This window comes from Ambystoma mexicanum, chromosome 1q (genome assembly GCF_040938575.1).
Source record: "Ambystoma mexicanum isolate Mex_15411 chromosome 1q, UKY_AmexF1_1, whole genome shotgun sequence".
Classification (NCBI taxonomy): domain Eukaryota; kingdom Metazoa; phylum Chordata; class Amphibia; order Caudata; family Ambystomatidae; genus Ambystoma; species Ambystoma mexicanum.
The window spans coordinates 783476333-783499034 of record NC_090922.1 but is presented as its reverse complement, the minus strand read 5'-3'; the positions used below and the strand labels follow the sequence as shown (position 1 = coordinate 783499034).

The following is a 22702-nucleotide window of genomic DNA, read 5'->3' as shown; positions in this document are numbered from 1 at the left end:
CCAGAGACGGTGTCAAAAGACCTAAAGGCAGTGACCAAACGTGATGGAAGCAAGTAAACATCCCAGGAAGGAAGGTGCCCAGCTAAGTCTCTATGTTGAGATTGGGTCTTCCTAGACAGCCGGTGGGGTCTCTGGGTGGGGTGCAGAGAGTCGAAGTGGTACCAGAATCCAAACAACAGAATCCATACAAGGACCCTTTGCAGAAAACCCAGGAGAAGGAGCGCACTACAGCAGCAAAAAAGGAGCAGCACAGAGGGCACCAGGCAAGCAGGTCAGAGGTGGATCGGGATGGAAGCAGGATTGTCCCACAATGCGCAGAATCTGCAGGGATGCAAGTACACACATGCCACGATGTGAGGATGTAGATTTGCAGAGCAGCATCTCGGGCAACTCAGTTTCAAGACCGCAGTAGGGTACCCACTTCTGTCATAGTCGTAGACAAAGGAGGCAGGAAAGTCTCCAATAAGGACACAGGGCTGTAGTGACGGAGAATCCAGCTTCTCCCACTGGATCAAAGTGAGGAAGAGCCAGAGACAGGATTCCTCTGGATGGAGAGGAATACAACATTGCCTTTGGAAAACATGACCGAATTAGTGCAGGAACAAAGCAAGAATATTCATGACAGAATATTACGTCTTGTCTACAAGGTTGTGACTTCAGGTAGGATCCGACGCAATGTGGACTGCAATCCCCACAAACATGTGCAGGATTGGGGGCTACCCCCACTCCTCCAATCAGCATTGATGCCCCCTTCAATGTATTGGTGGCTATCTTTTTGAGGCCAGCCGAACACCACGTTCCCCAGGCATTCATTTAAAGGATGTAGGTTGGAATATCTGGAATAGTTACACCTCAAAACCCATACCCACAGCGCAAGGCAAATTCCATGAAAAAGAAAAAAAAAAAACAAGCAATAGGAAACAGGATAGTCGGTAGGCCTTCTGCGACCCTTTAGTTCCTTTAGTTTCAGAAAGGAATTAAAACTTACCGTCCACTAACACCTCTACATTTGGCTTCTGGAATTTGTCAAGCATGCGCCTAGCAGACTTCTACACTACTTCTTACAAAGTATGGGCGTGTTGGGTCCACATGTGAAAGAGGGGTTCACGCTGCGTGTGCCATATTGGTGACTGGGAGAACGACGATATTGACACGATGTTGCAATTTTACATGCATTTACTATAGTTAATAAGAATGGGAGATGTGTTGTTTAGTGTTACTTTGTGTTTAAGTTGATACATATTAGATCTGCACACGCATAGCAAGATGAATGTGAAAACTGTTGATGCAAGTATAAACAGCCTAGGTATGGTGTGCCACATAGCGTCTAGAAACCAGGCAACGAGGAGCTTCATATGCGCATGCAAGAAAGGAGATTAGTCATGAAGAAACCAATGCGAAGAGGATGCAGTAGTCTTGAACATATATACATACATGGTGAATATGTAAAACCTGTATGCCTCGAACTCTCTCACAGTTGTCTAGGCAATCCTTACACCAACAAGCATTGCCTAAGCCAAGGAAGGGAAAATGTGAAGGACATTATCAGGTATTTGATGTCGAGTTAAGAAATAAAAAGTGGCAGCAGAGACACCTTTCATGTAAGAAGTATCAAGGAAAAAGGAATATAACCTGCCTTTCCAATGGCAAATAAATCAGTGCAACCAACAGCAACAATGTGTATTGGGTTCTTATAGAAGAAACTGTTTATCTTAAATGTTGTTTGAGTTAAGACATTTGAGAGTGTTGAAGAAAAACCTTACCTTACCACTAAGTACTGGTAGTAGTGTTTGGAGTTTTGAGTCCTGGAACAAGAGTGCACCAGAACAGGAATTGTTAGTGTTAGTCCTGGCAGGTTAGTGGACCAGGAAGAAGATATTAAAGTACTGCATAGTGGTTAAGGTTACAAAGGAAAAAAGGTGGCAAGACCACTGTAGTGTTTGATGAACTGGGATGAAAACTATTTAGATATACATTTTGATGTGGAGTCAGAAGAATTTAGAATGTGTTTTGTGGTTTAATAAAGCCATTCTGACAAATCATTATGCTCAATACATGTCCCCCATGAGAAAGAGGGGTTGACAATGGGAAAGGCGATATTGACGTGATGTTGCAATTTTACATGTATTTAGTATAGTTAATAAGAATGGCAGATGTGTTATTTTTAGTGTTACTATGCGTTTAAGTTGACACATTTTAGATCTGCATGTGTGAAGCAAGATGTCAAAACTGATGATGCAAGTATAAACAGCGTAGGTATGGTGTGCCACGTAGCCCCTAGAAACCGGCCAATGAGGAGCTTCATATGCGCATGCAAGAAAGTAGATTTGTCATGAAGAAACCACTGAGAAGAGGGCGCGGTAGTCTTGAACATACATAAATAGACATAGATACATGGAGGTCTTGAGGGATACATGTTTGGGACAGTTTTGGGTACATGGTGAATATGTAAAATATGTATGCTGCAAACTTCCTCATAGTTGGGTAGGCTCTGAAACCTGTGTTGGCTAGATGAAGTCTGTGTGACTGGGAAACTGGTTGAGCAAGGTTGGAGGCCGAGGAAAGGCAACGAGCAGCTGCGATAATATCAGATGGTCGGTTGCGGGCAGGCTCAGGGATTTTACGACTTGGCCCTATTACGGAAAGGAGATGCAATCTTTTCAAGTGCATGGGGGCTTGCTATTCATTGTCCAGGGGAGTCTGGCCATCTTTTTGTGACCGAGTATTAAACCTGGGGTGAAGGTACACCCAAGGGCAGAGTTGACAAATACTTTATGGGTTTCGATTAGTTTCTCCGGTTGTTTCCGGAGGCCATGCATGTTGAATTGGCAGTCGTTTAGATTAGAGTGAAACAAGGAAGTCAGCAAGTCTGGGCGGGTGAGATAGTTATTGCCAGTTCAAAGGTGTCTTGTTTATTTTCCCCCTTCTCATATTGTTTAAGTGTTCTTGCAAACCATGTGCAACACATCTGGGGTTAGAACGTCCCAGGCCAGCGGGAACTTGTAATTAATCAAGTTTATTTTTTAATATGTCACTATGTAATGGTGTCATGACCTACCACAGAAGACTCCAGAAAAGGGGTGTGTTGCGAATATGAGCGGATGATGGTGGCTAAATAAATACGACCAATGAGAAGATTGGATTTCTTTTGTATAGGTTTGACCAATCACGTGTGGGCAATCACGTGTGGGAGGGATGACTTGTAATAAAATGTGGCAGTGTTCAACTGATGCCAAATGTATACAATGTGTAAACATGTGTGGTCCAGAGAGACTCAGATACTTTACAGCGTCATTTATCTCCTCCCAGCCGTTTGTAAAATAAACTTGTTTTACAGACAAACATGGACTCCCTTGTTAAGTGGTGTGCCTATTTTGGGTTAAGGTGATCAGAGGCCCACCCGCACAGTTGTGAGAAGCGATAGTGCATGTCACACTAGTCATACACAATCCCAAACTATTGGAGGTGCATTTTGTGTGAAACAGTCCAGCATCTTATACTCCCAGTTTACAGGACATTTTGAAATGATATTGGGCTTAGGACAAGCACTATGCGTGGACCCCAAGCCACTCAGGTACATTGTATGTGGTGAAGCACTCTTGATCATCAGCCACAGCGCTATTTTTCTTCACTACTCTTCCATGCACAAAATGAACAGAGCAAGGCTTCCCACAGCGAGATATCAGGTTTCTGTAAAAGCCCCAACAAGGGGGATTTTTTTCATCCAGCTTTGGCATATTCGTCAATTTTGTATTCACTGTGTTAGCCAAAAGCACACACAGTCCAAGACAGTCTGCAGCTTTGTGCATTATTAATTAGAAGACATAATCCTCTGTCATTTCAGATCTGCTTCAGTTGTACCTTCCTTCTCCAGGCCCACAGGAAGGACCTCAATGATAGAATTGACCTGATCAGCCCAAAAAACATTCAAAATCAGCATCAACCATTACGTGCGTTCAAATGAGTGAGACAGTAGCGTGTGGTTGGTTAACGCCCAACAATGCCACAGCGCACCCAAGTCCTAATCTACCCAAATGGAGGTCAGGAGTAGGCGCAATTAGTATGAGAAATGTGGTCAAAGGGAGTTGGAGGATGACACAAGAGCACTTCAGAGGAGATGGACATTTATTTGCACCTGGTATTAGGGACAGATTTGGGGGAACCTCAAAATGTTACCCACATGCCTGCCCTAATACTGGTTCTGTTGGAGTTTGACATATGGGCACAGACAATATGGCATACTGATAATAAATGTCAGGGGGTGGGGGTGGGGTTAGGGGGAGTGTTGCTAGGGCATTTTTCCATAAGACTGCAAGCATGTATTGCCTATAAATCCCCAGGCCAACCAGAGTGAACTTCTTTGAAGGGAAAATAACTGCCTGTATCGTTTCTAAAATAGAGCTGGTTGGCTCCGCATGGCTGTGCCCACACATCTCGAGAAGGACATATGGTGTCCATCTGCAAAGCAAAAGAGGAGTTGTGCTGCTGCGCCTTTTTTCCCCCTTTGTGCACCTGCAATCCCTCAGCAGGACCTGCAATCCCTCAGCAGGAAAGGCTCACGGTCAGAGTTGTGATACAGCTCACTTGTTTTGTTGCAGGAATGACCTAGGGGGGGCTACACTACCTCAATCTTTTTGGCACATTCTAAGTCCATGCACACCTGCTGCCAGATGGTCATGTGATGCACAGCAATGCACCATCCTCTTCAGGATCTGGAACCAAGCACCAAATGGTGCCAGACCGGCAAAAAAATTGACATTTGCCATATGGAATTCCTGCAAAGCTTATGAAGTCTTAGAGGGTGCATATTCATTGATTGATAATTTGTAGAGCAGTTTCTGTGGAGCAAACTACTTTAAAATGTAAGAAATAAAAGTGTCCAAAACAACAAAACAAAAGTTGCAAGTTCCGGTGGGTGCTTCTGTGGTACACACAAAAGGTAGATGAAGGATGCCGTTAAGTTGGCTTTGCATACATCACTGTTACATCACTAAGTGACAGTGGGCCCCATGACAGACAGGGCTTGCAGTGGCGCATCTCCTCCCTGGTGGCTATATACATTTTGCTGGACACAGTTTGCCATTTAAAAATACGATGAATCTATTTAAGAAAGGGATGTATTACAACATGGCCTTCCATCAATATATTGAAGTAATTTATCATTGGGGAGGAATCCTCCATGGGTTTTTACTAATAGATAACATCACTGAATGTTTTAATATGCCCAGGATGGCCCTATGTTTTGAGATTGCAAACTGGGAAAGCAACATTCAGTCTTGCAGTGCTGGGTCAGTGGGATATGTTGAACATTAGAGGTTGGTGGTACAGTTGGGACTTAGTATTCAGTCAACATAATTAAATTTCAGTGAGCACCATATAAATAACCAGACTCACTCTTGGTAGACTCAGTGTAGATAATTCTCCTTGCATACTATCAGTAAATATCCTTGGAGTGAACTGAAGATTATATATTACCCTTGCAAAGTAACATAATACATGAAGAAAATTGTGAGCAAAATGCATAGAATCAGTATCGTCGGCCTTCTACCTTATTCTGGCATGGATAGGTTTTGATAGCTTCACTTTCGGCATGCTTGCAGAGTAGACTACTAACCATGATTAAAATTCCAAATAAGAGTGTTACGTTGGCAGTTCAAATCAGAGTCTTGGTGTCCCTCTCAAAACAATCAATCTTGACAAGACATGGTCCCTGCTTATAATTCAGGGCTAATAAGAGTTTAGTCAACCTTACTGAAGGTGCATGATAAATCAGAAAAGTAAAAATAAAGTATAGCAAGGTAAAAACCGAGCATCCACTAAGCTGAGCTGTCAAGCAACAGAAAACGTGGGGCAGTCAAAACACGCCAGCTATCAAAAAAGGAGTGGACCAAATGGGCTCCTTTCTTGACAGGAATTTGCCATTTAAGACTACATAACTGGACATTTTAAAATTACTTTCTGGCATACCCTTTTGCTCAATGAAAAACACTCCTCATCTTACAGTCACTCATTATAATTTCATAGTGACCGGCCTGGTTTTAACCCCAAGGAAAATACTCAAGCGTGTATCTAGAGATCAAGAGAACAACAGAACTGGTTTGAAACCAATTCAGAAAACACTGATGTCAAACCCCAATGAGTATCTAAGATGCACCACTGCCAGCAGGAATTTGAAAATATCCACTGGGTTTGGGTTAGGAGCTCCAGATGGCTTACCAAAAAAGTATAAATGTCAAGGCCACTTAAATCTTGGTCTTACCTCTGAGACAGTCTTAAGAAGCTGGCCAATTCGTGCACATGCTTCTGGAAGAGCACCATCATAATTTGCTCTTGAACTGAATCCATTTAACAATATGCTGGATTGTTTTAGCAAAAGTCCCATCAATAAGTAGTCTACAGTTGCACCTGAAAATGGAAAACGGGGAGATTAGGCAACATATGTAAATCACATTATTTTTTTCATAAACTATTTAATCATGGTCCCATTCCAGCTTCGTGAGGAAGTAGGTCAATCAGGGTGATGGGGCGCGCGCGCACACACACACAAACACACCACAACGAGCATTGTTGGAGTTTTTTTCTTTGTTTCTTTTAGTTATGGCTAATTTTGTTGGTGCCAAGCAGCACTACCAGAACACCAAAACCGTTGCTACTGAGAAGGGATTAAGAGATGAAGTTTTAGGACAGTGTATGGATGGCATGGCATTACCCTAAATTATAAGTTACTCACCGTAGTGACTAACGTACTCTTAGCCCATAGTCCCCTTTCCTCCATACTGTATTGGTGTCCCTTCCAAGGGATGGGAGACTGAACCTTTTCCACTAGAAAAAAACAACTTCCCTGCTAAATTTAGAGGCGCGTGGGGGTGCGGTCTAGGGAGCATGCGCTGCCCTGACTCTGCCCTCCGGGGCCACACCTCAGTCCCCATTGACGCGTCGACAACAGATTTAACATTGCCAAATGACACCAGTATTATTAGGGGGGAGGTTGGTGGGACATATGGAGGAAAGGGGACTAAGGACTAAGAGTACATTAGTCACTAAGGTGAGCAACTCATAATTGCTCTAACGTCCCGTCCGCTTACCTTCATACTGTATGGGCGATTACAACTGGAATGCTGTGCAGTGCCCATAGGGACCACTACACACAATTAAGACTACAGGTGGCAATACAAGTTTTACCTTTGGTACAAGCCTGAACTACTATGTCAGAGTGGTAGCAGTGGCGGAGCAGCCAGGCTTATCTCCAGAGTATAGGAGCAGTAGCAGAGATTACAAAAAGGGACCACAATTACTGTGACTAAAGCAAACACTGGCTCAAGGTTTCAGGTAGAAAAATATAAGTACATTTATTTTTAGACCATTCGTTATAAACACAACACTTCTATTAAACTCAAATAAAAACCACACGTTAAATATACTACAACTAACCAATTCACTTTGTACAGTAAGTCTCAAGGTAAGTACCCTGTGTTTGAATTAACCAGTGTTACGAACAAAACACGTTACCACGAATACGATTGCGATCACTTTTTGACAGTTCGGTCTACTAAATAAACGCGTATCGGTGACATGAAATGCTACCGGGGCAAAAACGCACTTAGCACCTGAGATACCCAGAGGGAGTTGGAGGCAAAAATCACAGGCAATATTTTGGTTAGGCAGGCAGAATCAAGAAACACTCAGAGACAGGAGTTCAAAAGTCAAAGGGCCAGAGCCAGGGCGAAAGACACTGGGGGCCTGTTGCTGAAGATCCCACAGACAGTTCACGATTCAACGAAGCCAAAAGTACATCGATATTGTCAATGTTCAGAAGCAAAAGTTATAAAAAGGAGGGAAGACCAGGGCAAGCCTTGGAAATGAACAAAAGGGATTCACCCAGTTTCCTCAAGTAGAACACAGTACCTTGTTCCAATGGTGCAGCTGGTGCCCTGGCAGTTTTTCCTGTTGGTTTCCCGCAGACCCACGATTCCTGGAGCTTCATTGTGAAGGAGGACGTCTGAAGGGGATCTGCACCACACAGGGATGAAGCCGGCAGCATCAACGAGGAAGAAAAGGTGTGCTCCTAAAAAATAGGAGAGGCTCTTCAGGTGGCTATCCGGACCACTACGTGCAGTGATTTCGACCAAGGAAGAGGATCCTCTGGCTGTAGGAGGTGAGCTGGTTATCCCCACCAAGCTCAAGGCAAGAAGACTCTGGACTGGATCTTCTCTAAGTCGTTGAATGGAAGATAGCTCAGGACTGCAGCAGAGCTTCACCGGGACGGGGTAGTTGCAGCAGCCGTCGTTCTCTCTTCGGTTCCTTGTAGTTCCAGTGGCGACTCTGACTTCTAGCCCAAGAGACCTGCCTTTTATGCAAAAAAACCCCATTCACACAGCCTGGCTGTCAATCTCCCAGCAGGGGGGTTGTCCAGCCCGGACAGCTACCCTGGCCAATCATGACAAAGTGTGACTTGGGTTTCCTAGGATACCCTGTGCAGGGGGTGACTACACCCCTCCCTCACATTCAGCCCACCTAGACACCCAGGCGCCTTGAGTAGGGCTTCTGAGCAGGAGCCTGCCAAAAGACAGTGAACAAAGAAGGCGAACCTAGTTTGCCGCGCAAAGTAAAACACAAGAAGGATTTTAACAAAAAGAAATGGCGAATAAACCCAACTGGAGCCAAAAGAAAGACGATTTGGTCAAGCGGGTTTATGTTCAAGGCTAATATAATAGCCAAGAACAGTACCACGTTTATCTAATATAATCACGGTAGAAAAGTTAGGGTAGATACCACTGCCACCAGCCAAGTCTAAATGTTAAAAGAGCAAAACAATGCTCTAGGAGGTACAGATAAAAAGGGATACAAATTAACCCTTTCCAGTACTCCATGGAAGATGGGGTGTACTGGATCTGTGGTAGATTGACTAAGTAAAGTTAATGGTAACTTTACCCTTTTCTGGGTGACGGTAGTCACCTCAGAAATGGAGTCGCGAGAAGTCTCAAAGACAACCCTGTGCCACGGCACTGAAGGTGCTGTGTGACACACAAAAAGAAGAGGGCTACTGAAGTGGTGTACTTCAGAGTCCACAATCCCAAAAACAGGAAGAAACACGTAGCAAAAACACAGGTAACAGTGGGGGGAAAGCTCTCACTCTTACCAAGTGGAAAAAAATAAACTCCAGAAGTCCAGCAAAGCTGCTGGGGGACTTACTAGGTGAGGGAAATTAGCCATAGATGAGAATTCTCCCTAACAACAACTGATTGTAGCCCCAGGGTGGAGAGGTTGCTGAGAACCGCCTGTCTGAAAGCCGCATCAGATCTAGAGCCGGCATCCAAACAGCAATGCTTGCAGAAAGCGGAGGGCGAGGCCCAAGTGGCCGCCCTGCTTATGACTTGCCAAGGGACATGGCGCTGGAATGCGATGGCCGTTGCCTTGGCCCCAACTACATGGGCATGCATGTTGGCCGGAAGCGGCTTGTGCTGGCCCTCATATGCTTCCTTGACGGCAGAGACCACCCAGCAGGATATGGATGCCTTAGAGGCCTGATAGCCTGGTCTTGAGCCTCCAAATGTGATAAACAGGGCGTCCGATTTGCGGAAGCCGTTGGTCCTGTCCAAGTAGAATTTCAGGGCACGCCTGACATTGAGGCAGTGCAGCACTCTGTAGTTCGTCCTTGGGATCGGGAAAAAACTTAGGAAGTACTATTTCCTCGTTCAAGTGGAAAGCAGACGAGACCTTGGGCAGAAATGCCGGGTGTGTCCGCAGGACTTTGTCCTTGTGAAGGACAGTATATGGCTGAAGGTAGTATATGGATCCAAGGCGACCAGCGCCTGTATTTCGCTGACTCTACAAGCCTCGGTGAGGCCGACTAGTAAAGCCGTCTTGATGGTGACTAGCCTGATGTCCACAGATGCCATAGGCTCGAACGGTTTGTGCGCCAGAGCGCCCTAGTGTATGTTAAGGTCCCACACAGGGTGCAGTCCCTTGACGGGTGGGTAGAGCCTTGAGAGTCCCGTCAAGTGTTTCTTGACGATAGGATTGGAGGGGGAGAAGATGGCTTCCTCCGAGTTCCTGTAAGCCCCAATAGCTGCGAGATATGTGCGGCAGGTGTCCACCTGCACGCCTGAGTGGGAGAGGTGCGCTGAGGAGAGCACGTCGTCCAAGGTGCACGCCGGGGGAGAATTCCCCTGGAGTCTGCCCAGTGGCAGAATCTGGTCCATTTGCTTTTGTACTGGGCCCTGGTAGCCTTGCTCCTGGTGCCCTGTATGATTTCCATATTGGCCTGTGAGAGGCTGAGGTGCCGCAGCGTTACCTGCTCAGGTACCACGCTGTGTGGGCTAGTTTCCCTGGCACAGGGTGGATGACTCTGCCCCCCTGCTGCACCAGAAGATGTGCTGGGCCTGTCGGGAGGTGAATCAGGGGCACTTCCGAGAGACTGAGCAGCTCCGAAAACCATGGCCTGGCTGGCCACCATGGAGCTATTAGAATGATGAGGAGTTGGCGAGATGCCTTGATTTTGCAAATTACCTTGTGAATAAGGGGCGTGGGTGGAAAGGCGTAGGCCTTCATGCCGGTCCACTAGAGGTGAAATGCGCCAGACAGAGAGCCAGGGCCCTGACCTTACCAGGATGCGAACTGGGGACACTTCTTGTTGTGCCAGGTGGCAAAGAGATCCACCTGGGGTGACCGCACCTGTTGAAGATCTCCTGAATAACAAGGTTGTTTAGCTGCCACTCATAATTGTCCGGTCCCAGCCTGTTGAGCCTGTCCGCTTCCAAGTTGGATTCACCCAGGAGGTGGACTGCTGTGAGGTAAATTTCGTTTTCCAGGGCCCACTCACACATGCCGATAGCCAGTCTGCACAGAGGAGGGGATCTGGTGCCTACCTGCTTGTTGACGTAGTACATGCTGGTCGAGTTGTCCGTCTGGTTTAGGACAATCTTGCCCCCGAGTAGTGGTAGGAATGCCTTGAGCACCAGCCAGATGGCGTTCAGCGCAAGCCAATTGATGTGGTATTCCTGCTCCAGACAAGTCAAGGTGCCATGGACAGAGAGATTGTCCAGGGTGGCTCCCCAGCCCTCGAGAGAGGAATCTGTGGTGACAGTGGCCTGCGGAGTGGGCGTTCGAAAGGGCTTGCCCATCCGTAGTTTGCAGTCTCTGGACCACCAAGTTAGGTCCGGGTGGAGAGATGGAGGAACGTTAATCATCTCGGATTGAGAGCCCCGCTCCTGGTTCCATGAGGGCGCGAAGTGCAGCTGAATCCTCCTCATCCTTAGTCTCATGTGCGGGACTTCTAATAGGACCGCCGCCATTAGACTCAGGAGATGTGGGTACCACCATGCCGAGGTCACCTCTCTGTTGAAGAAGTGGGTGGTGGCCCTCTTGATAGCAGAGATTTTGTCCTCCAAAGGAAATACCTTCTGGGAGCACGTGTCCCAGATGAGGCATGAAAATGTCAGTCTGCGTGGGTTGCAGCTGCTACTTCTTGAGTTTGAGCGAAAAGCCCAGATCGTGCAGTGTGTTCATAAGGGCATGGGAAGAGTGGTGAACCACTTCCGGAGATGAGTCCCCGACGAGTCAGTTGTCCATGTATGGGTAGATGTGGAGGCCCTGCGCTACGAGGAGGGCCGCCACTGCATTCATTAGCCTGGTGGAGAACCTGAGTTGAGGCCAAAAGGAAGGACTTGTACTGAAAATGGTAGCTCATGATCCTGAACCGAAGGAAAGAACGATGGGGCTGCCAAATCGGACGTGGATCACATCCAGTCTCCCTTGTCCAATGTCTTCGCTATATGGCGTAAACCATCTTGAATTTTTGCAGGGGTAAGGAGAGGTTGAGGGTGGAAAGGTCCAGCACAACTCTCAGGCCCACCTGGTTCTTCTTCTGAATGGTGAAAATCCTGGAGTAAAGCCAAGGCCTCGCTGGGAGGCTGGGACTTCCTCCTCTGCCTGGCTCTACGAGCGACCAGATCTCTGCCAAAAGAATTGCTGTCCCAACCTGTGGGAGTGGAGGGGAGGAGAGGGTGGGATAAAGAAGCCGTACCCCATGGATACTACGGAGAGGATCCAGGGGTCCATGAAATTCTGGCGCCAGAAATGTGCATTGAGAGCAAGCCTGCCCCCCCACCGGAGACACATGGACAAGAAGGGGCGTGTCATGCCTTCTTTCCCTCAGAGGCTGTCGCGGAAGAGGGGGACTGGAAAAAGCCCTTTCTCCCCCCCCCTTTTTGTTGCTTGCGCCGGCTCTGAGACGGCAAGCGGTCCGGCTGCCTGGATCTACGCTCCTGGAAGCCTCGGAACCCTCCGTACATACGACCTCTATGGGAGTGCTGCTGAGATTGGGTGTACGATTTGGCCGTGGTCTTTGTCAAGATGGATAAAGACTTGGCCGTTTGTGAGCGGTTTTTCTTTTTGTCCAGCTCTTCGTCCATGGAGAAGTGGAAAAGCCCCCCACCTCCGCCCTCGAACAGTAGATCCAATATGCGTTCCTGGACATCCGGGTTGAACTTTGTTGCCCGGAGCCAGGCTGTCCTTCTCATGTCTGTGGTGATACAGATGGCACAGCCAGAGGTGTCGATATGGGCCACAGTGGATTCCATGAGATCATGCGCCACAAGCTTGGCCTCAGCTAGCCCGCCTTAAAGCGTGATTGGCTCTGGGTGGGGAGTTCCAGAAGGCAGTCCGCAAGTTCCTGCCAGAATCTTTAGTTGGCGGCAGCCAGTATGGCGTCTGCGTTGGCCTGACGAAGATGTAAGGACGCGTTGGAATAGAGTTTCTTGCTGTACGCCTCCAAGATGATCTCCTCCTTGCTTAGCAGCGCCGCAGAGGAAGAGGCTGAGGAAGACTGAGGCTTGAAGTATAGTGATGCCGCAGCGATCACAGAGGAGTGTGGCAGAGGATGGCCAGAGAGTAAGAGTGTATCCCCCTCCATCTGTCTGTACTTGGCGTCCAGGCGTCGATTGACCGGCTGGGCTGAGTGGGGTTTGAGCCAGCACTTCTTGGCCACAGAGACTACATCGGTCTGCAGAGGAATCCCCGATTTGGCAGAGGGGTGGCGTGTGAGGACTTCCACCAGAACCCCTCTGCCGGCTGCTCCACCTCAGGTTGGGGTAGGCCCTGATACTCAGCCAGCCCAGCAAGACGTTTGTGGAAGGCCCTGGCTGAGGATGGGGCATCCAGATCCTCCTCCTCATCATCATCATCATCAATATCCTGTGGATCTGGGGGATCCTATGGAGGAGGAGGAGTAGTAGTTGGCGCTAGAGGCTGGGGAACAGGGACCGCGGCCAGAGGCTGAGGAGGCGGCAGAGGCTGGTATGGAGCCACCTGAGGAGTCGGCTGGGGAGCCGGGGGAGGTGGCTGCGCCGGGGCGCCGACAGAGAAGTCTGTGGTGCCGCTAGCATTGCGAGAAGGCCTTCCCTGATGGCGTCTTTGAGGATAATCGCCATCCGAGGTGACTTCATGAGACTGAGGAATCTCTCGAAGGAGACCTCTTCACTGACCGAGGAGGTGGCAGGGGGTGCTTACGAGGTAACGGGGAGCTGCTGGAGCTGCTGCGTACCCTGCCCATATGGACGCAAAGGAAAGCAGCCCTGTGCAAAAGAGGGGTGGGCTGTAGGCCACGTACCTGTTTGAGGCAAGTCCCACCTTGACACTCGTTCTTCGCCGAATTCCTGGAATGGCGTCGGACGGGGGCCTCTGACTGGCGCGGCGGCCATTTCACCGAGCTGCCTGCCACGTGTCTGCGACGTGTTGCCTGGCCTCGTCCAAGACTCTTGCGTGTGGATCACGAGGCCTACCCTGCTCCTCGTCCTAGGCCCGGTAGGTATGGCACCCCCGACCCATGGGTCAGTAGAGCTGCGTTTAGGCGCCCCCTCAGATGTATTGCCAGTATTAGGGCATAGCCCCTCAGCCAGGGTGCCGGTACAAGGGCGGAGCCCCTCGGGTGAAGACCCGGTAAAAGAACCTTCCGGTCCCTCAACACTGTCACTGGGAGGATCCGAGGATCCATCGGCCCGGAGGCCAGTAGCTGCAGCAGCCTCGGTGCACGTGCTGGTAAAAGGACCTGATGGTCCCTCCTGCGCGGGAGAGTCCCTGGAAAGGAGTCTCCCTTGCGGGGTGCGATGGAGAATATCGCCCCTACCTTGGGCTTGCTTCAATGTTTCACTAAGTTTTTGAGGTCCTCTCGAGGAGACTTCTGGAAGAGCTCCCTCCACCTAGCTAGTCTGTTCTTCAGCGCTTTTGAGGACTGCGAGCCACATCCTAAACAAGCTTGCCAATCGTGGTCTGGACCAAGGCAATGTAGGCAGAGGGCGTGTGGGTCTGAAGTTGGACACCTGCTGAACCCTGTAGAAGTCGACATGCACCGGGGAGGAGTGCGACACCTGAGGACAGAGTACCTGAATGACAAATAGACAAAAAGGAAGACAAAGAAGTGTCTGCACGTGGAATTACATGGCAGAAGCCAAACCCAGGAGCGCTGGTGAATATGGCCCGTTCCCGTCGACACGGAAAAGGGGACTGAGGTGTGGCACCGGCGGCAGAATCAGGGCAGCGCATGCTCCCTGGGTCGCACCCCTGCGCGCCTCTAAATATGAAGGGGAAGAAGGTTTTTCTGGTGAAAAAGGTTCCATCTCCCGTCCCTTGGAAGGGACGCCCACACAGTATGGAGGAAAGGGCACGGGACATAAGAGTAAGATATTTACTGTGCTTCATGGGTAAAGCAAACATGGCAAGTGCTATTGCATGGTTAGACTGGCCTAGATTGAATGGCCAGTCTATCCACACAATAATACTTATGAATTGGGCCAGTCTGCATATACTTTAATTTGACATGGAATGTTTTACTTGGCATCAAGGATAAAGCGCCCCTTCCCCCTGTACTTCCATTTCTCCCCCCTCGCACCGTCAAGCGTCCTTCCCCATGCTAATGAGGGCAAGTCCCTGTTACGCTCAAGCCAGAAATAATACAACACTCTAGGGAAAAAGGCCAAGATATTGCTTGCAAGGGTAACAAGGTTTAATTGTACAAGGGGTCAGCAGAGGACTATGTTGCTCAAGAGGGTTCTGAAAGAATCACCATTGGCAGTAAGTTATAAGAATCCACATCATCACAAATTAAGTCATCCATAGGGTCTAAACCCGCATAGCTGATTGGTGAGACATTATACATGGTCCTGCTCCATACGGGATGCCAGGCTATGATTGGTTCTCATCTCCGCCATCGGTCCCTCCCTCACGTGGGTCAGCTGGGTTCATCTCTCCAGGGACTGAAGGTCAAGCCCTTCACATGTTGCTGTTCCAAGGCTACTCTTGTGAGCTAATGCTAATACTCCATCTTTATGGCATGCACCTGGGAGGCTTATGAACTGGCACCAGGTGGGAGGGAAGAAATACAATCATGCTGACTGACACATTCAGTGCTCTGGCTATCTCATACCCCTCGCACACAAGGCTTCCACCCTCTTTTTGATCTATAATGTATACCTCCCTGTACCTCGTACTCCAAAGTGTGTTTTTATGGGACCAAGTGAAATGGTCGCACATGTTCAGCTATTTTATGACCATTGGTTTTATGGCTGATGGGCGGGGGTCACTCACTATCATGGAATGCAGGGGCTCCTGGACTGGGTCAGTGCCAAATTACATTTCTTTTTGATTAATTCGTTGTGTTGGGTTCATAATGTTCAATTTGTTTAATGTGTAACGTTCCATCACTCGAAACACCTGGGCAATGAAAAGAGGGGTAATCAGATTCACTATAGACTTTTTCCTTCTGTTCTAGTTCCCTTTGAGTCTCGATCATCCCCCTGCTCCCCCACCCCCGAGAACAAAAAATTGGGAACTTTACCTGGTTTGGGTAATACTAGACCAGTTCAGGACTAGAAGTGAGGAAAAAGGAATATGTAGGAGACATGTATATTGAGTAGACTCAGGAAATAGTAGTAATTCTTTCTTTTTTTAACACTTTTTATAGGTCGGCCCAGAAGGGGCCAGGGTGAGGTGAATGTGAAGGGTGAATGAAGGGGAAAATACAGCATTTATGAAAGAGGGTAGAGAATATAAAAGGATATCACAAATATATGTTTTGTGTTCTTTGTTGTCAGTAAGGTGCGTCAGTCTGACAGTTCTGTCTTTTAAGTTGTATATGTTTCTATGGTTTTTGTTCTTCCTATGAAATGATCAAAGTGAATTAAGGTGTAAGAAAAATGGTTTGAACTGTAATGTTGAAAAATGTATGCTAGAAGATAAGGTTATTGGAGTATTGACATCGGTAACTGACACATACACACCCGCCCACACGCACGCATCCACACAGTGTGAAGAAATAATGGGAGCAGATACACCATTTCTGCCAACACCTCCCCATATACAGTGAGAAAAAAAAACTATCATGACCAGTGGGTGACCGAGGTTAAGGGGGAAGGAACGTCTCAAATATGGCCAGAAGGAGGGTATTTGATAAGAGGGTGTTTGATCTTGTTGCAACACACTTAATGGCCAAATATAAAGGGAAGCAGCTCCAAATTAGAAGGGAGAAGGAACAAGTTACTTACCTGTAACTGTTATTCTCCAGCATAGGTCTGGCATGGATTCACATGCTCATGAATATTCCCCGTCGTGATATGATATGATATGGTATTTGTAACGCGCCTATACACAGGAGTTTCAAGGCGCGACGAGGCAGGGAGGGGAGGAACAAGGGGAGACAGACAACGATCCTACTAGGCCAGGTGTCATTCAGATCGCGCAAGTGCAGGGGTGGGGGAGGGGGAAAAGTGCAAGGGGAAGGGGAGGGGGGGAAGTGCAGTACAAGGTAAGTGGCGTAAAGTAATAAATAAATAGGGTCAGCTGGTGGCAAGTGCAAGGTAAGTGCAGAACAAGTGCTGGGGAAGGGGGGGGGGCTGTAGGGATAAAGAGACAGTCCCGCAGTGCAGAGGGGTTCCAGGGCATCAGTGCAAGTGGAGAGTGGCTGGGCCCAGGGCCGAGGCCGTTTAGAGAGGTCCAGTTGCAGGATCAGTGCAGTTTCAGTGAAGAATATTAGCTGTTTAGCAGGGGAGAGGGAGAGAGAAAGCAGAAGCAAAGAGGAAGGTTTTGAGGTGCTTCCGGAACCGGAGATGGTTCTCCTCGAGTTTCAGGGAGGCAGGAAGGCTGTTCCAGAGGGAGGCCCCTGCCGCGGAGAGAGATCTACCCCCAGCTCGTTGCTTCGAGAAGCGGCTGACCCTGAGGGAGTTGGAGGCGGATGAGCGAAGGGCTCGGGAAGGAAGATATTTGGGAAGAGAGAGTTGAAGGTATTTAGGACCCAGGCCCCAGAAGGCCTTGTGGACAATGCAGAGGGTTTTGAACTTTATCCTCGCAGCCACTGGGAGCCAGTGTAGAGATTTCAGTCCTGGAGAGATACGATACCTGGGCTTGAGGCCAAGGACAAGTCTCGCAGTTCTGTTCTGGATGAGTTGCAGAGGGCGGAGAGTGGAGGCAGGCAGATTAAGATAGAGGCTGTTACAGTAATCCAGCTTCGAGAGAACCAGGGCTTGGGAGACAGTGAGCTTCTGGGGGAAGGAGAGGAAGGGAAGAATACCTCTGAGGAGGTGCAGCTGGTAGTGTGACCTCTTGGCGACGTCAGAAATATGAGGAGAGAAGGAGAGTGTGGAGTCGAAGATGACCCCAAGGTTTTTTGCCTTGCAGGTAGGAGCAGGGAGGGGGCCAAGGGAGGCAGGCCAGAGAGCTGCAGGGAAGGAGGGAGTGGGAGTACCGATGAGTAGAATCTCAGTCTTACTGGCATTAAGGCAGAGGTCATTGGCGGCACACCATTCTTGGATAGCAGACAGACAGTCAGAGATGAGGGAAGGAGAGGGGGAGGCTGAGGGTAGCCTGAAAATGAGCTGGGTATCGTCCGCATAGCACTGGAAATTAGGGCAGAGAGCGGCGATGCTGTGGGCAAAGAGTGCCAGACACTGGTTGAACAGCCAGGGAGAGAGATTAGATCCCTGGGGGACACCACAGGTGGAGAAAAAGATGTCGGAGAGGAAGGACCCCAGTTGGACCTGGGAGGGTCGATTTGAAAGGAAAGAGGTCAGCCACGCCAGAGCCTGACCAGTGATACCCAGGTTTTCCCGGAGACGGTTGAGCAGGATGGCATGGTTGACAGTGTCAAAGGCAGAGGAGAGATCGAGCAGAATGAGAACACACGGAGTGTTGGAGTCGAGGTTCAAGAGCAGGTCTTCACGGATGTTCAGGAGAGCAGTTTCCGTGCTTCTGGCAGCTCTGAAGCCAGATTGATGGTCATGAAGACTACCAACAGATTCAGCATGGAGGTTAAGCTGGGAGATGGCCAGTTTCTCCAGGAGCTTGCCCAGGAAGGGAGTGATGGAGATAGGGCGATAGTTAGCCGGGCAGGAGGGGTCGGAAGAGGGTTTCTTGAGAAGAGGGTGCACAAGGGAGTGCTTGAGGGGGGAAGGGAAGACTCCAGAGGCGAAGGAGTGGTTGCAAAAGTCAGCCAGGGCAGGAGCCAGGGAGTCGATGTGGTCCTTGATAGTTTTGGAGGAACAGGGGTGAACCTGTTTAGACGAGACTTTCATTGATCGGACTTGTCTGGAAACCTTGTCAGCAGAGAAAGGTGGAAAGGCAGAGAAAGAGGGAGGAGGGGTGACTGCAGAAGGGCCAGAGGAAGAGCCGGGAAGGGAGGGAGGGAGGTGAAAGGAGGAGAGCGAGGACAGGATGTCCTGAGTTTTTGAGATGAAGTGAGAGGCCAGTGCAGTGCAGAGGGCCTGGGAGGGGACAGGAGAGGTAGAGACTGCAACAGGGTTGGCCAGCTCCTTGCAGATTTTAAAGAGTTTGGCGGAGTTGTTTGATGCCGCAGAGATGCGGGCTTGGATAAGGGCTCTCTTCTTGGTGAGAACGGAGAGCCGGTACTGCCTTTGGAGCAGGCGGCAGGCCAGTTTGTCAGAGGATGAAAATGATGCACGCCATTTCCTCTCGGCAACCCTGCACTTGCGTTTTAGGGTGACGAGATCCGAGTCATACCAGGAGTTACATTTGGCTTTGGGCTTCAGGCGGATTCTCATGATGGGGGCAAGGATATCAAGAGTAACAGATATAGCAGAGTGGAGCATGGAGAGGGCTGTGTCAGGGTGGGAGTCAGCCGAAGGGGCAGGGGGGGGGCGAGAAGGTAGCAGCGAAAGCCTCAACTGACACACGCTTCATGGGTCGGATGACCGAGAAGGTGGGTGGCAGTGAAGAGGGTGGCTTTGCCTGTGGGGTAGGGAGGGTGAGGTGGGAGGATAGGAGAAAGTGATCACTCCAGGAGAGAGGAGTGGAGAGAGGGACGGAGAGGGGAAGGTCAGAAGAGATCAGAGCATCAAGAGTGTGCCCAGCAGAGTGAGTAGGCCCAGACGGGAGAATAGAGAGTGAGAGAGCGTCGCAGAGGTCACGAAAGAGACCAGTGGGGGGACTGGAGGCATCAAGGTGGATGTTGAAGTCGCCAAGAAAGAGGAGTTGAGTGGTTGAGGACAGGAGTGAGGAGGAGAGGTCAGCCCACTCAGAGAGGAAGGAGGAAATTTGACCAGGTGGCCGATAGATAGTAGCCACGGTAAGGGAATGGCTAGGAGAGAGAGAGAGTCGGCAGACAAGACATTCAAAAGAGGAGTAGGTCTGCGTAGGAGTGACAGTGGCAGGAATCCACTCAGGGAAGATAAGGGCAACACCACCCCCTGCACGGTTAGGCCTGGGCATGGAGAGGATCTTGTAACCGTCAGGTAGGAGTGTGTCAAAGCTGGTGGCAGAGCTGGCTGTGAACCATGTCTCAGTGAGACAAAGGACGTTGAGGTCCAGTTCCTCAAGAAGGTGACAGATATCGGAGGAGTGCTTGATGGCAGAGCGAGTGTTTAGAGTGGCAATGTGGAGGAGGCTGCCATCCTTGAAGAACTTCCGGGGAGGGGTACAGATCAGAGGTATGCCCTGCGGAGGTATTGAAGAAGGAGGTGAAGAAGGAGCACGAGAGGGGGCAGGGAGGGAGGGTAGAGGCAAGGTAGCCAAGGATAGAGGAGGGGGGACAGCAGGAGAGGAGAGGAAGTTGATGAGGCGTGGGAAGCGTCTATCGAAGAGGTGAAGGTTGGCCTGAGGGCCTTGGACCAAGACGGTCCCATTAGCGTAGACATTAATGATGGCCTTAGAGGAGCGGAAGGGGGCCAAGAGGACATCCCAACGGGTGCCACCATTAATGGGAGAGGAGGAGAAAGGAGAGAGCACAGAGACCATATGAAGGGTCCATAGGTCAGGCGAAGGCACGAAAAAGAGGATGTCAGTGAGAGTTTCCTTAGAGCAGGCATTAGTGTAGGTGTCAGCGATAGGGAGTCCTGGGTTGGAAACCAGGATGTCCTTTTTAAACTTTTTCCTACCAGATTTAGTGAGGAGAGCAGGATAGTCAATGGAGAAGCAGTTAGAGAAGATAGGCGAGACAGAGAGCACCATGGGGTAGAAGGGAGGGGAGGGGTGGGGGGAGACAGACGAAACGAGAGCACGCAGACAGGAAGTGAGCGGCAAGCACAAGTTACCACAATTAGAGCAAACAAACAATAAAGCGTATTAGGTACCGGGCCACCTAAGTTTGAGAATCCTGCGAGGGGAGAAAAGCACCCTAGTTTACCACAGTTCAGAGCAAACAGTAAAGCGTATTAGGTACCGGGCCACCTAAGTTTGAGAATCCTGCGAGGGGAGAAAAGCACCCTAGTTTACCACAGTTCAGAGCAAACAGTAAAGCGTATTAGGTACCGGGCCACCTAAGTTTGAGAATCCTGCGAGGGGAGAAAAGCACCCTAGTTTACCACAGTTCAGAGCAAACAGTAAAGCGTATTAGGTACCGGGCCACCTAAGTTTGAGAATCCTGCGAGGGGAGAAAAGCACCCTAGTTTACCACAGTTCAGAGCGTCGTCAGACTGGAAATCCTCTGTAAAGAAAAAATCAGTATCAGTTTTGTTTCTGATCTGTCTTTCTTCGTAGTAACCAATCACTGGTCTCTGGGTCATACTGCCCCCAGCCAATGACTGCCCTCTCCCTAAGCCCCGCCCCTGGCAGCCATCCTCAAATTTGGTAGCACGTAAAGTGGCAGTATGACCAAATGAAGAGCCGTAGAGGGGTAGGAGGGAGGGTTCGCATGTGAATCCATGCCAGACCCATGCTGGAGAACAACAGTTACAGGTAAGTAACTTGTTCCTTCTCCAGCATGGGGTCTGGCATGGATTCACATGCTCATGAATACATAGCAGTACACACATGCACAACCACGGGAGGTGGCAAGGCTCAACATTAAGCATTACATAAAAACTCAAAATTAAGCATCTCTTACCTCCTCTCCAGGCTCACCTTAAGCGAACAGGTTGCACAGCACTGCTTGGCCGACTCTGGACTCCTCCCTGGAATCCCGGTCGACGCAGTAGAATTTTGTGAAGGTGTGCGTCGGCCTCCACGTAGCAGCCCGGCAGATGTCCAGCAGGGACACACCAGACAGGAACGCCGTAGTTTCAGCGATCGCTCTGGTCAAATGGGCTCTCGGACAGTCAGGCAACGGTCGGTTGCCAACCGATGACAGTGCATGATACAGCCGGAGAGCCATCTGGAAATGGAAGCCTTCGAGAGAGCCTTCCCCTGGTTCACAGGTCCAAAGTTTACAAATAGTTGTGACATCTTCCGAAAACTCTTTGTGCGGTCCACGTAGAACTTCAGCACTCTAGCCACATCCAGCGAGTGCAAAGTTCTCTCGGCCGGTGACGAAGGCGACGGGAAGAAAACTGTTAACACCAAGGGCTCGTTGAGGTGAAAGTCAGATGGCACCTTGGGCATGAAGGAGGGGTGCGTCCTCAGCACTACCCTCGTGTCGTGAAAAGTCAAGTATGGAGGTTTGCAGGATAGGGCCTGGATCTCTCCCACTCGTCGTGCGGAGGTGATGGCCACGAGAAATGCTGTCTTCCACGACAGGAACTTCAACGGTGCCGAATGCATAGGCTCGAATGGCGCCCCCATGAGCCTGGTCAGCACCACGTTGAGCTCCCACGCCGGGGCAGGGGCCTTCACCGGCGGGAACAAACGGAATAGTCCCTTCATAAATTCCTTCACCAGGCGATGAGACCACAAGGACGCCCGTCCTGTAGTTCTAGTGTATCGGGAGATCACAGCCAGATGTATCTTGATGGAGGCGTGCGCTAGTCCAGGCTTGGCGAGCGAAAGTAGATACGGAAGCGCTTGAGGGACCGTAATCCACAGACGGTTAATCTTCTGTGCGTGGCACCAGACAGAGAACCTCTTCCACTTATGTCCATAGCACTTGAGAGTTGAGGACGCCCTGGCCTTTGCAAGACCCTCTCTGCAGTCAGCCGGGATATCGAACCCTCCAAACTCTGGCGCTGCAGGAGCCAGGCCTGCAAGTTCAGCGACTCCGGGTTGTGATGAAGGATTGCGTCTCCTTCTCTGGAGAGAAGATCTGCGTCCGCCGGCAGCTTGACTGGTGGGGACGCTGCCAAGTCCAGAAGGTCCGGGAACCAGATCTGCCTCGGCCACGCTGGTGCGACGAGGATCATCCTGCACCGGGACCTCTTGAGCTGGTTGATGATTCGGAGCAGCAAAGGCAACGGAGGGAGCGCATAGAGGAACAGGCCGTCCCAGGGAAACGAGAAGGCATCTCCCATGCTCCCCTGCTGGGGAAACCTGCTGGCGAACCTCTGGCACT

General features: G+C 49.7%; 1 protein-coding gene across 3 annotated transcripts in view; it reads right to left on the bottom strand.

Moving 5' to 3' along the window:
* Window positions 1-22702, bottom strand: part of SWT1 (SWT1 RNA endoribonuclease homolog) — a 2657341-nt gene that overhangs the window by 1022603 nt on the left and 1612036 nt on the right. For all 3 annotated transcript variants that reach the window (XM_069641360.1, XM_069641359.1, XM_069641361.1), the window contains exon 13: window positions 6260-6405. In XM_069641360.1, the coding sequence (XP_069497461.1) occupies window positions 6260-6405 (146 nt within the window). The remainder of the gene's footprint in view (window positions 1-6259; window positions 6406-22702) is intronic.